The sequence below is a fragment of the Onychostoma macrolepis genome, chromosome 25, assembly GCF_012432095.1.
Source record: "Onychostoma macrolepis isolate SWU-2019 chromosome 25, ASM1243209v1, whole genome shotgun sequence".
In the NCBI taxonomy this organism is placed as follows: Eukaryota; Metazoa; Chordata; class Actinopteri; order Cypriniformes; family Cyprinidae; genus Onychostoma; species Onychostoma macrolepis.
In genome coordinates, this window is record NC_081179.1 from 23,317,879 (window position 1) to 23,331,724 (window position 13,846).

Consider the following 13,846-nt stretch of genomic DNA (forward strand, 5'->3'; position numbering starts at 1 on the left):
CTGTCGCGGTGACGTCATTACGCCTCGCCTGAAGACGAACGTCTGCTGCTGTTACATTGTTGACGTTTTTAGTTTTGAGATTTCATTGACTTCAAAATCATCAGATATTTTCGTTGACAGGTCGCTCCTCGAGCAATACCTCTGCAAAAATGAAATGGATGTTTAAAGAGGACCATTCTCTGGGTAATTCATCGAATATGTCATGTTATTATCAACAACGGCCTGTTAGATGCGAGTAATTATTGATCTGTTTGTCAGTCTGATGCTTTTACCTGCTAACTCGATCTAGCTCAGTTTGCGATCTCAGAAGAAGACCCACTTTATTTATCTGCTGGTGTCGGGCCTGTTGTGTGCTGCTCATAAAAACGACATTAATAACGATAATAAACCGAGATCACACCGTAGGAGAGTCAGTCTCTGCTCTGGTGTTGTTGTTTTATCAGCTTTTGATAACTGTGATTGCTTCTCTTTCGTTTTAGCATGTCATGTTTAGCATACAAATGCATTAATGCTTTCTGTGACTTTGAGATATTCACATGTCTAATGTGTATGTAAATATTTGGTAATTGAGCTTGTTTTGGGGTTAGTTACCAGTGTTGGGGAGTAACTAGTTACATGTAACTAAGTTGCTGATAAAAAAATAAATAATAATTAAATTACAGTTACTTGTGAAAATGTTAACGATTACAAAGGGGGTTAAATCTGATTTTTTTTCCCACATACAGATTTAATTAATTTATTTCATAAATTGCAGTGTTTTCTGTCATAACTACTGTATGCAAAAGATTTGATTTCAAAAACAGTATCATAGCTACTAGACTATTTCTTGTTATGGGTTTAAATCTGTATTTAACCTCAGAATGACCTCAAAGTAAGTCTTATAATTATTATAATCTTAATTCAAGTGATGATGAAAAATGACAGAAGGTTAACCGACCTGCTTTACATGTTTCAAAATGACTAACAGTTGAAAATATTAGAAATTTAGAAAAGTAATCAGCTACATTACATTAATAAAGTAATTGAAATAGTTGCACTACTTATTACATTTTAGATAGGGTAACTTGTAAACTATGTCAAACAATGTGTGTAGTCTTAAATTTATTTATAATTATTAAAAAGAATGCGGATGAGTATGACTAATGAGAATCACAACAGCCTCTAATGGATATTAATGATGTGAAGAGCATTGCATGTTGACTGATCGATGTCTTGTCTTTTTGCTTCCATCATTCAGAGCACAGGTGTGTGGAGTCGGCCAAAATCCGCAACAAGTACCCAGACAGAGTTCCTGTGAGTATGGATATGAAAAATTCAACATGGGCATAGCCTTCTCTATTTTAAAATTTATGATGAAAAGTCATAGTAACAAAGCTTGTCACTGTAATGCACGTTTGGGGAACATCTAAGAAATTTGATGATATTCCCATAAAACCAATATGGTGTTGAACACATGCCAGTTATCAGATAAAATAAACAAATTGCCAGGACAATGAAGGAACACAATTATATCACACAAAGGACCACTATGTAGAATCCAAATTATTAGGTATCTTTATTTGTCTTTGGCCCATTGTTATTTGACTAATAATAACCATATCATAGACAACAGCAGGTCTAAAGACCCTTTCACACCAAACGTAAATGTTTGGCACAAAGTATTTTTAATTTTTTTTCTTTGGACAGTGTGTCATGTTTTTTCTTCATCCTGCAGTAAATACTTCTAAATCGATTAGATATCAGCATTTCATGGTGCTGCTAATGCACTGAAAGCTATTTGGCAACCAGCAATAAAAACCAAAGGATCTTGCATCAGCATTCAAGATGGATGTGAAGTGGCTGTTGTCTTTTTTCCTTTCCACACATATTGAGCACAAGCCTAAAGCATCAATGTTTGCAGTTCATGAGCCTTTGAACTTACAAACATAACCTGCAATCAATGAGCTATTTGCATAAAATGTTCTGCAAACATTAATCATTTTAATTTGCATAAGACAATACAATTTATCTGCTACCGACCGTTTTTTGTCTTTATTTAATTAAAAAAATTACACACTATATTGCCAAAAGTATTGGGACACCCCCTTCTAATGAGCAGGTTTGACTACTTTAGTAATTCCATGAGTTCAAATCTTAATGTTTAAGCATATAATGATATTCTAGGGAATTGTGTGCTTCTAATTTTATAGCAACAGTTTGGACAGGACCCTTTTCTATTCTAACATGACAATGCCTCTGTGTGTAAAGCAAGGTTCAAAAAGAAATGACTGATTGAGTCAGTGTGGAAGAACTTGACTGGTCTGAACATCTCTGGTGTGACTTTAAATGCAGACACCAATGGCTTGCACATACACTATTTGGACAAAAGTATTGGCACCCCTTCTTTAGAACAGAAAAGGGCACTTCCAAAACTATGGAAACATAATTCATGTATTTAAAAATTGTTTTGGAAGTGTCTAAAATGATGTACTCATATGTACCAGTCTTTGGTGTTTGAAGTTCATGCAAATCCTTTTTAAGATTAGAAACAAAAATGTGTAAACATTACATCATGAAAGACACTGACTGGACAGATGTGAATTTGTGCAATGGCCCTCTTTACTCATCTTGAAAAAATATTTTAAAAAGTTTCTCCAAGTAAATCAAAATTCATAGAAAAATGAAGTTTGAATGTGTTGTTTTTTTTGTTTTTGTTTTTAACACTGAGGCCTGGTTTCACAAACGGGCTTAGCTTAAGCCAGGACTAGGCCTTAGTTAAATTAAGACATTTAAGCAACTTAAAAAATGCCTTAGAAGAAAACATTAAGGTGTGCATCTTGAGACACAACAATGACACTGACATATTTTAAGATATGTCAGAGCAATATAATTTCAGTTGAGACAGCTCAAACATGCATTTTAGTCTGGGACTAGCTTAAGCTATGTCTGTGAAACCGGGGTGGATGTTTTTGCTGTCAGCTGTGATTAAATTCCACCATACAAAATACACAAATGACTTTAATGACTTGTCTGTGTTTCCTTTTTTATATGTATTGCTAAAATAATTGTTGAACTTGAAAGTGCATTGCAGCTTGAGCCATCTCTTGGGCTGGAGTGAATTATCTTTTGATTTAAGGCCGACAGATGTTTGTTTCTCTCTTGGTGTGAACGGACCTCTCATTGCTGATTCTCTGTGTGTGTGTGTGTGTGTGTGTGTGCGTGTGTGTGTAATACTCAAAGCAGTAAAACACCTGACATACTTAATAACATACGATCGCCTTTGTTTGCTCTCTCTTGTGTTTATCAGGTTATTGTAGAGAAAGTATCTGGTTCACAGATTGTGGACATTGACAAACGAAAGTATCTGGTCCCGTCTGACATTACAGTGGCCCAGTTCATGTGGATCATCAGAAAGCGGATCCAGCTGCCTTCTGAAAAAGCCATATTCCTTTTTGTTGACAAAACTGTCCCTCAGTCCAGGTAAAATCCTGCTTTATTTATTACAAAGACTCTACTAAGTACAGTGCCTATAAAAAGTATTTAACCCGCTCCCTGACTTGACAATGGAAATATCGAGTCTGTGTCAAAAATGTCAAATTCAAGTAACGGTTGAGTTAAAATCAATTAACAGCATTTGGGTATAATGTCAATTACCACAAAAAATAGTCTCACAATTAAATAATTTCCCAAAAGTCGTGGTGACAGTAATGCACTTACAATGTTAGAACATCAATGTTAAAATACTGTTTCAAAAATATGACTGAAATGAGACTAGAGTGATAGAAAAGTGTGCTACTGCTGATGACGTATTTTTGTAGGTCAACCCAGAAATTAATAGGATTTTCCATTTATTAATAATAAAATATGAATTATTGCTGAAATAATAACAAAGGGTTTATGATTCTTGCACATTATATTCATCACAATAATCTTCTCAAATGAACACAACTTTTATCAATTTTGAAACCTAATTGGCAGAAGTTAAAAGCGTAGGTTATAAATAAACTACATCACAGTCTCGTGATTTATCAGTCTCTTATCAGTCTAAAAACATTCCCTGAATGCTTGAGCTCTTCCTTTGTCTGAATTACACACACATGGCTGTGAAGCTGGCTAATGAGTAGATGAGCTTTTTATAACGTCACCAGCAACCTCTGTTACCAGAAAGTCCCATTTAGTCACTTGTTAGCAACACACCTTTTCAAGACATGTAAAAGCTGGAAAAAAAAATCAATCAATCAAAAGACCTTATTACTGACAGTGTTGGCCTAGTTACTCAAAAAATGTAATTTATTACTCATTACTAGTTACTCCTTTCAAAAAGTAATATCATGATGTTACTAATTACTTTCTGGGAACAGTAATTAGTTACACCACTAGTTATATTACTTTTCTTTCAGGCCCCACAGAAGTTGTAATTGGATATTTTTCCCACAAAATTCTTCTAAAATGTTACTAACAATATATTTCTGTCCAAAATCCACACTGGATCGCAGCCAGAAGTTATTACAAACGGTGATCGATAGTGACGTTTAAGTAAAAGTGTTGAATTATTCTCATTAATTGTGTAGCTTGAAGCTAATTGTAGCTATAATATCTCTGTTACCCATATATACGATTATATACAGGTGCATCTCAATAAATTAGAATGTCGTGGAAAAGTTCATTTATTTCAGTAATTCAACTCAAATTGTGAAACTCGTGTATTAAATAAATTCAATGCACACAGACTGAAGTAGTTTAAGTCTTTGGTTCTTTTAATTGTGATGATTTTGGCTCACATTTAACAAAAACCCACCAATTCACTCTCAACAAATTAGAATATGGTGACATGCCAATCAGCTAATCAACTCAAAACACCTGCAAAGGTTTCCTGAGCCTTCAAAATGGTCTCTCAGTTTGGTTCACTAGGCTACACAATCATGGAGAAGACTGCTGATCTGACAGTTGTCCAGAAGACAATCATTGACACCCTTCACAAGGAGGGTAAGCCACAAACATTCATTGCCAAAGAAGCTGGCTGTTCACAGAGTGCTGTATCCAAGCATGTTAACAGAAAGTTGAGTGGAAGGAAAAAGTGTGGAAGAAAAAGATGCACAACCAACCGAGACAACCGCAGGGGTCAAGAGCCACCACACACAGACGTGTCGAGGAATTTGGCTACAGTTGTCGTGTTCCTCTTGTTAAGCCACTCCTGAACCACAGACAACGTCAGAGGCGTCTTACCTGGGCTAAGGAGAAGAAGAACTGGACTGTTGCCCAGTGGTCCAAAGTCCTCTTTTCAGATGAGAGCAAGTTTTGTATTTCATTTGGAAACCAAGGTCCTAGAGTCTGGAGGAAGGGTGGAGAAGCTCATAGCCCAAGTTGCTTGAAGTCCAGTGTTAAGTTTCCACAGTCTGTGATGATTTGGGGTGCAATGTCATCTGCTGGTGTTGCTCCATTGTGTTTTTTGAAAACCAAAGTCACTGCACCCGTTTACCAAGAAATTTTGGAGCACTTCATGCTTCCTTCTGCTGACCAGCTTTTTAAAGATGCTGATTTCATTTTCCAGCAGGATTTGGCACCTGCCCACACTGCCAAAAGCACCAAAAGTTGGTTAAATGACCATGGTGTTGGTGTGCTTGACTGGCCAGCAAACTCACCAGACCTGAACCCCAGAGAGAATCTATGGGGTATTGTCAAGAGGAAGATAAGAAACGAGACCAAAAAATGCAGATGAGCTGAAGGCCACTGTCAAAGAAACCTGGGCTTCCATACCACCTCAGCAGTGCCACAAACTGATCACCTCCATGCCACGCCGCATTGAGGCAGTAATTAAAGCAAAAGGAGCCCCTATACAGAGTACATATACAGTAAATGAACATACTTTCCAGAAGGCCAACAATTCACAAAAAATGTTTTTTTTATTGGTCTTATGAAGTATTCTAATTTGTTGAGAGTGAATTGGTGGGTTTTTGTTAAATGTGAGCCAAAATCATCACAATTAAAAGAACCAAAGACTTAAACTACTTCAGTCTGTGTGCATTGAATTTATTTAATACACGAGTTTCACAATTTGAGATGAATTACTGAAATAAATGAACTTTTCCACGACATTCTTATTTATTGAGATGCACCTGTATTATGATGTATTTTATCTAAAGAAATCACTTAAGCTCATAAGAAAATGTTTTGTTTTCTAAAAAGATTTCTAATTATAGTAATACAGTTTATATTAGGATCAGAGGGATGAAGGCAAGCCATGTAATGCCAGAGTAAAGTAAAGCCACAACTTATCATCTTTTCTTCTCACAAAATCAATATAATGCCAATATTTCCATCCTCTGAATCTAAGCTTTTCCATATTCCAAGCTCGCCTGCTGCTCCGGTGACTTCACGTGTTCACGAGTCGTGAAAATGATGAAAATAAATCTAGGAATTATTGGATTTCAAATCAGTAGGGGTTAGGCATCGAAAGTAACAAAGTAACAAGCTGTTTTGTGGATGTAACTGTAATATTATTACTGAAATCTTTTTAGTAATTAGTTAGCTACTGCAAAAAGTAATATTATTACTGTAACTAGTTACTGCTCAACAATGATTACTGATGTATTTTATGCTGTGAAATAAAACGCAGAAATATCTTGAGCTTATTTTAAACACAAACCCATTGACTTCAGGATGACGGAACCAGAAGTACTAAAATGTGAACTCGATTCTGGATTTTGGCCCACAAAACTGTGATCCCTGCGGCAATCTAATGCTTACCGACTTTTGTGTTTGTGTAAAGAAGATATATGCAAATTTCATGGTCATTACCACATAAAAGCAGTGAAGCCTGTTTACTTTAATACCGTAAGAGCGATGACGTTCTGTAACACTGCTTACATTCAAGTCAAGTCACCATTATATTTATACAGCCCTTTTTACAATGCAGATTGTGTCAAAGCAGCTTTACCGTATTAAACAGGGAAATAGTGTTGAAATAGTGTGCCGTTCTCCTCTGGCCAGACGAAACCAACAGTTTGATTCTAGGTTGCAACAACATTGAGCAAACCCTGCCCACAGGAACATCACTAGTTTGTTTTAGGCATGAGGGGAGGGGAGGGGAAACTTTTTGTATGCACCAATGAAAAAATAAAAATACCTACCTTTTAACAGACCAAACTACCCACATATCAAATATTCCAGGAAATGAGGAGGAAAATTAATGACACACCGGCTACAGGAATTCAGTTTACTCAAACCTCTGCAGGAGTCTAGTATTTCCTTATACGGCAGACACGTTCACTATGTAGATTTACTTGAATTGCTTCCTGAACATACAATATTGAAGCTGATGAAACTCTATAGGGCTGCGATTGTGTCCAGTAACTGAAGATACGGCATCAGATTTCATATGAAAGGGAAGGAATAAACAGCTGAAATGTTTTCCTGTGACGCCGCAGGTCACACCCAACATCCTCCTTTTACATCCATTTATAAATAATCTCTGTTTACCTGCTCCTCCACCTGCAATCTCAAATAGACTCACCTGATGCTTGAGAACACTGCAAAACTACAGATGTGAACAGGCTTTTTTTATAGCAAGGATTTATTTTGCCATTTTCTCACAAATTGTGATTTTCCTTGCCTGTCGCTTAATGTGGTTCAGTTAGCGCTAAAATCTTTCAAAGTAATTTTCACAGAATACCTGTGCATTCATTCATTTTATTTAATGTGTACGTTATATGGTTTGGATAAGTGCAAATCTGCATCTATTTCTACGAGCATCAAAACACTTACAGTCCCCGTTGTTGTTTCAGTCTGACTATGGGGCAGCTCTACGAAAAAGAAAAAGACGAGGACGGCTTTTTGTACGTGGCCTACAGTGGAGAAAACACGTTTGGATATTAGGATCCCTGCATCATCCCATGCCGTGCAACACATCACTCCCGTTTCTTTTGGACTGCGCGATTGTTCTGCGGTTGGGAACAGGATCGACTCATCTGTCAATTAACCACATAGCAGATGTGTTTGTACCTCTATTGTCACCCGTCACATTGTGCTCTGAAACATTAGATCGACTGCATTAGTGATTTTTCTTCTGTTGGTGAATGGTGTTGCAGTGTTATTACAGATGCTTAATAATGTTGACACTGAGAATATATAGTAACTTTTAATGTTTTAATTTATCTGTATTTTTCCCCTGTAAATTATATATTTAAGATAATTGAAAGGTAAGGTAGCTGGATGACCTAACCAATAAAAACCAACACCAGAAAATAAACCAATTGTCAGTATGATTTATTGAGACTCACTATTTCAAGGAATCTTTATCACAAATATAAAAAAAAAAGGTCAATCATGGAACAACATGGTGAGAATTTTCATTCAACTATCCTTTAATAATATAAATACAAACCTCATGGACCAGAACATATACAGTTCCAAAGTAAGCTTTAAGGCAAAGTTCACCCGATACTGAAAAACTCTTGATAACTCACAAATGCAAAAAAAAAGACCAGGGCTTTCAGTCTAACAAAAACCGTACTATGAAAGTGTTACACAATAGCTTTTCACTGGAAATCTTCCCCTCGTTCAGACTCGGTTGATCATGAGATATTTGAAAACCAGTGGTGTCTGGCATCAATGATGTCAATGAGATTTGAGATTTCAGTGGAAAATCTTCAGTCAATAACGGCTTCAATTTCAGCTCACACAAAGCTCCTGTACGACTTTAACAGACTTGGAATGTATAGCGTAATATACATATTGCTTTTTTTTTGGTTTATAGCCCCTGGTCAATATATACTTTTGCTGAATGGAGAACAGAGTGAGCCTGCTAACATCTTTTATAATAGAAATGAACAGAGAATAGAAGATAGAAATGACAACCTGGCTAAGTAAACTGTGCAAATTATTCTGCTGTTTTAAGTACAGTGCTGGGAAGGTTACTTTGGATATGTAATGGGTTACAGATTACAAGTTACCCCATCTAAAATGTAATAAGTAGTGTAACGATTTCAATTACTTTATTATTAAAGTAATGTAACTGATTACATTTGATCACTTTTTGGTTACTTTTCTAAACTTCTAACGAATGTTTTCAACTGTTAATCATTTTGAAACATTTAAAGCAGGTCGGGTTAACCTTACAGTCGAACTCAACACTGATTACTGTCAGACTTTCAAAATCCTTCATCACTCGATTTAAGATCATAATTTAATTTTAAAGCACAGCCACCACAAAATCAGACTTTAGCACCTCTTTTTACTTTGAGATAATTCTGAGACTAAATTTAAAATCGTAAGATATAGTTTACTGTTTTTGAAATCAAATATTTGTTATAACTGGAAAGACTGACATCTAACAAAGCCTTGGGGAAAATAAGTTAATCTTAAAAAAATAAAGCATATAGACAAATCCAAATAAGTTATTGAATAAGCAATAAGTGTCCTATTCTGTAATCTCCTAAAACATTGGTGTCTCATATTTTAGAGCAGTCAATGAAATTTTGGAAAGAAAGAAATCAAATCTGTGTATGTGTGAGATGTAACCCCCTTTGCAATCATTAACATTTCATAAGTAACTAATTTAATTACACATTTTCTCAGTAACTGTAACAGATTAGTTCCATTTATTTTGTAATTAAATTACGTAATTCCATTACATGTAACTAATTACTCCCCAACACTGTTTAAGTAGCACTTAGTATTTTACAACATTTTTTAAAACATTTATATATTTGATCTCTGCTGGAGCCTTGAGTATGAGAAACTGCTTTTATTCATGTGATCCGTTCAGGACACTGATATGGTAAAGTCCAGTCCGCTAGGAAAACAGCATCAGTTCTGGCGGGCCCCGGGGCCACAGCGGGAAGGCCTGCAGACGCAGCTGTGTCCAGGCCTGCTGATACGCCCCTGCAGCCTGCTTGTAGTCCCAGTACGTCTTCAAATCTTTTCCACTTCAGCGAGCGCAGAGAAGAAACAAACACATCGATCAGACACAACAGATACACAAACAACACCTGCGCGCTGTAGGGAGCGTTCAAGAGAGGTCAGAGGTCAACGTGGCTTTAAGGACAGGCATGCATGGCATCACGTTTCTGCTTCAAACACACAATCTAATGCTAGAAACATACTGTACTCTACACAAACGGTTGGCCGACGTATTGCAAACATCCGGTATTGTTGTTGAGACTCAGAGTTGTGGAAGGTGACATATCATGAAAATATGACTTTTTCCAGGTTTAAGTGCTATAATCGGGTCCCCGGTGTATCTTCCAACCCAGAAAACGTGAAAAAGGACAACCCAGTAACTTTGTTTTGGTAAGCCTTTCTCAGCAAGCTTGTGAAAAAACGAGCAAGTCAGATTTGCTCCCTTGGTGATGTAGAAAGAGGATCTTATTATAATATTACCGGCACTTAATCTGCACGTTTCTGCAGTTCTAACTCCATGGCGAAAGTTCGAGCAAAACATTGCTAACGGAACAGTATTTAGAGTCCCAGCCTCTGATTGACAAGAGAGCAGTGGATTTATTTGCTGTATATTACGCTGCTGCGACACAGATCTAATACAAACATGACATTTCTTTCCCAGCTGTTTACCTTCACAGACGTAACCGACTGTTTTTGTGTGTTTTTAACATAAACTTGTGTGTATTTGACAGTTTAAGCACAATACGATATGAAAGATAACTTAGTTTAGTACTTGCATGCCATGTAACAGCCGCTTTCTGTGCGCGTGCTTCAGATGTGTGCACTCAGAAAACCCTACATCAGAAGTTTAAACTAATATGGTTTAAGACATGATTTCAGCACGATATACATGATTATTAAAAACTAGGTATGCATCAATCCAATATTCAGTATCGGCATCGGCTCAGATTCTGGCATTTTCTGCCAGATCGGGTATCGGTCAGACGAGACCGATCCAAATCCGATATATTCTGTGTTAATGTTAAACCCACGAAAGGCACAAAAACATTATAAAGCACCGTAAAGTTTTCATGCACTATATTTCAAGTGTCCTGAAGCTGTTCCATAGTTCAATGAATTCTAAATTCAAGTTCATGTAAACTCTTCTCTGCGCTGCGGCAGTCTGTCATCCTCCATTCAGCGTTCAAACTACGTTTTGCATTCGGTTATGACAGTCAAAACAATGAGACTCTCTCCAAGAGCACACAGCAGCCAAGTTGAAAACTGTTAAAAGAAAAGGCTCAATAAACTTTCACACAGATTTAATATACTAGGAATCAATATCTCTTCTCTTTGTGCTTTGAACTTTTCTATGCGGAGCACTGAACCGCTCTGTATTGGAGCCATACCCTTTCGTATTATAATATTTTTTATTATTAATAGATTGTTAATAGTCCTTCTTGTTCTGTCCTATCTATCACATGTTGCTGCCTTCATTATACGTTTAAAATAAATGTCTTTTAATTTTATAGTATTTATAGTATCTTTTGCTGCTGAATTATCCACTAACCTAGTTTATAATAGTATTTTTGTCATAGACAAAAGAGTGATGATCAGGTCAACGCACAGAAGTATAGAAATTCTGAATTGATTTAAAAAATAACTGCGCTGTATTGGATCGGATCGGTGTATCGGCAGATACTCAGAATTTTCAGTATCGGATCGGTTCTGAAAAAAATGGTATTGTTGCATGCATCCCTAATAAAAAACCAAACAGATATTTTTTTTAGCAGAGTATGTCAGGTATGAGCTGAAAAGGCACAGACCTATTCTAGAAAAGGGGGCGGGGAGCAGCAGCTCATTTGCATTTAAAGAGACGTGCACTAAAACAGCCCATTTCTATTTCCACTTAAAATAGGGATTTTCAAAATGATATAATAAATTATCTGTGGGGTATTTTGAGCTGAAATTTCACAGACACATTCTGAGGACACCTGAGACTTAATAATATATAATAGGTCTCCCTAAAAGCATGAGTAGCTTATAGCTTGGCAAGCTAACGTAGCACTTTACAGTTAAGCTAGTTTTTAAGAAAGAACTATGTATACTAAGTTATTAATAAAAAGGTTATCATCAACTATCAGATTAAATTCCTTTAAACAGAGACATTTTTTCTTGTTTAAAAACTCTTAACCTGCTCCGAGAGATTCTCTTGATATATCAGATACTGAATATCGGATCGATGCATCCCTATTCGTTCGAGTTCGTTCTTTCAAGGAAGCCTGGCAAGACTGGTCTGCACAAGAACACAAGACCGTTCTTTGCATTTTTGGAACTGAGAAACTGTTTCTTATGTAATGACGTTGGCCAATCATAACAGTGGCCGATTACTGACAAGCCTTAAAGGACCCGCCCCTTAAAACAGGTCGTTTTAAACAGAGGGTCAGAATGAGTGTTAAAAATAATCATTTTTCCACATATATATATATATTTTTTTTTGTGTGCAAAAAAATGTTATTAACATTATAAGTAAACCTCAAGGAACATATTAAAGTAATAAAAATGACCCCTTTCAGAGCAGAACAACGCACAAAACTGAAGTGGAAGTGTTTGCTTGTTTGGGCCTTATGCTGCAAGTCACCTGGAAATCCCGGCATCAGGCACACAGTAAAGTCTTATTGTTGGAATAATGCAGAAATCCTTTGCTAATGAGACTGTGAAAGCAGACGCAAGCTGATGGATTTATTTGAGCATGGAGTGCATATGTTGCATATGTGCCTGTGTTATGGGATCTCTGTGGATGGATCATTGTTCTTTGCTCTTGTGCGAGTCTGTCAGCGGTGTAACTAGAGCTGGACGCTTGGCAGGATCACTTCAAAGATACAAGAACAGAAGAACACTGTTCCCTCAGGTCACCAACTAACAAAGATCTACTGTTCAATAATCATGCTGCTTTACAAGAACAAAACACACACGACACAAATTGACAAAAAACTGTCACTTAACACCACGATTCAGTAGTCTAACCAAACAGAGCAATGAATCTGACAACCACGACAGGGATTCATGTAAATATCAGTTTACTGAGAAGAAATGTACACACATTTTCTCTAAAGCAGTCTGTATGTTGGTTTCATTTTTGTCATCTAATCTTATGTGTTGTCATAGTTTAGTAATAACTGTAGGCTAATCTTTGGGGGCTATAAAAACACAAAGGTATCGATTTAGACAAGCGTACTGTCCATAAATTTAAATGTTACGCATTTCACAATTAATTAACCCTAACCTCACAGTGTAACAACATGCTTTTCTTTGTGTTCAACTGTATTTTCTTGTTCAAAAGATTTTGGAGCCAAAACTAAAAATGGGGAAAGTCCAGTCGGATGTATTTATATATTAGCACTTTATATAATCTAGATTGTTTCAAAGCATCTTCATGAATAAACAGGAAAATAACAGTGTTAATGCTGGAAAATTCAGCAATTTCAGCTACAAGCAGCTCTACAGAAGACACAAGTGTTTATTCAGCTCAGTTTACTTCATTAACTCTCATCAATTCACTAAACTGACGAGCTGAATAATGACAGTGTTGCAAAGTTAGTGTCATTATCCAGCTCTGCTCAGTTCTCATCAAATAGTGTCAGTGCAAGGTAATTTCATGAATGAGAAATGTTTACTGGAGTAAAACTATTGCAGGTCTCCCCAGTTTGAAAGCACTCACCGGAGGGACTCTGGAAGCCGAGAGTCTTCGGTTGCTGCCACCAGCTTCAGAAACGAACGAAAGAGCTCCACTTTACTGATTAATGACCTACACATGGAGAAATATAAAAGCATGAGCTCATAGCTGGTTATTGTGGTGACTCACTGTTTTGGGATGACACTGTCAACTTATAAAAGTAACATTAACCAGACTTCATTCTGAATGTCTACCGCAGCACATCTGTGAGTCATAAACATATTCTCCTCAGAATGCAAATTATTTGTTGTC

The 13,846-nt window shown here is 36.6% G+C and overlaps 2 protein-coding genes across 2 annotated transcripts in view; one reads left to right on the forward strand and one right to left on the reverse strand.

The window, feature by feature from the left end:
- gabarapl2 (GABA(A) receptor-associated protein like 2) lies at positions 1 to 8,227 on the forward strand. The gene is made up of 4 exons (XM_058766578.1): positions 1 to 183; positions 1,238 to 1,293; positions 3,287 to 3,459; positions 7,764 to 8,227. Exons 1-4 carry the CDS (start codon positions 150 to 152, stop codon positions 7,852 to 7,854), a joined length of 354 nt encoding a protein of 117 aa, XP_058622561.1. The 5' UTR covers positions 1 to 149; the 3' UTR covers positions 7,855 to 8,227.
- Positions 8,091 to 13,846, reverse strand: part of adat1 (adenosine deaminase tRNA specific 1) — a 22,044-nt gene continuing 16,288 nt past the window's right edge. Inside the window, exons 9-10 of the mRNA XM_058766576.1 lie at positions 13,580 to 13,666; positions 8,091 to 9,905 (exon numbers count right to left, since the gene is read on the reverse strand). Of these exons, the coding sequence (XP_058622559.1) occupies positions 9,773 to 9,905; positions 13,580 to 13,666 (220 nt within the window). The 3' untranslated portion in view covers positions 8,091 to 9,772. The remainder of the gene's footprint in view (positions 9,906 to 13,579; positions 13,667 to 13,846) is intronic.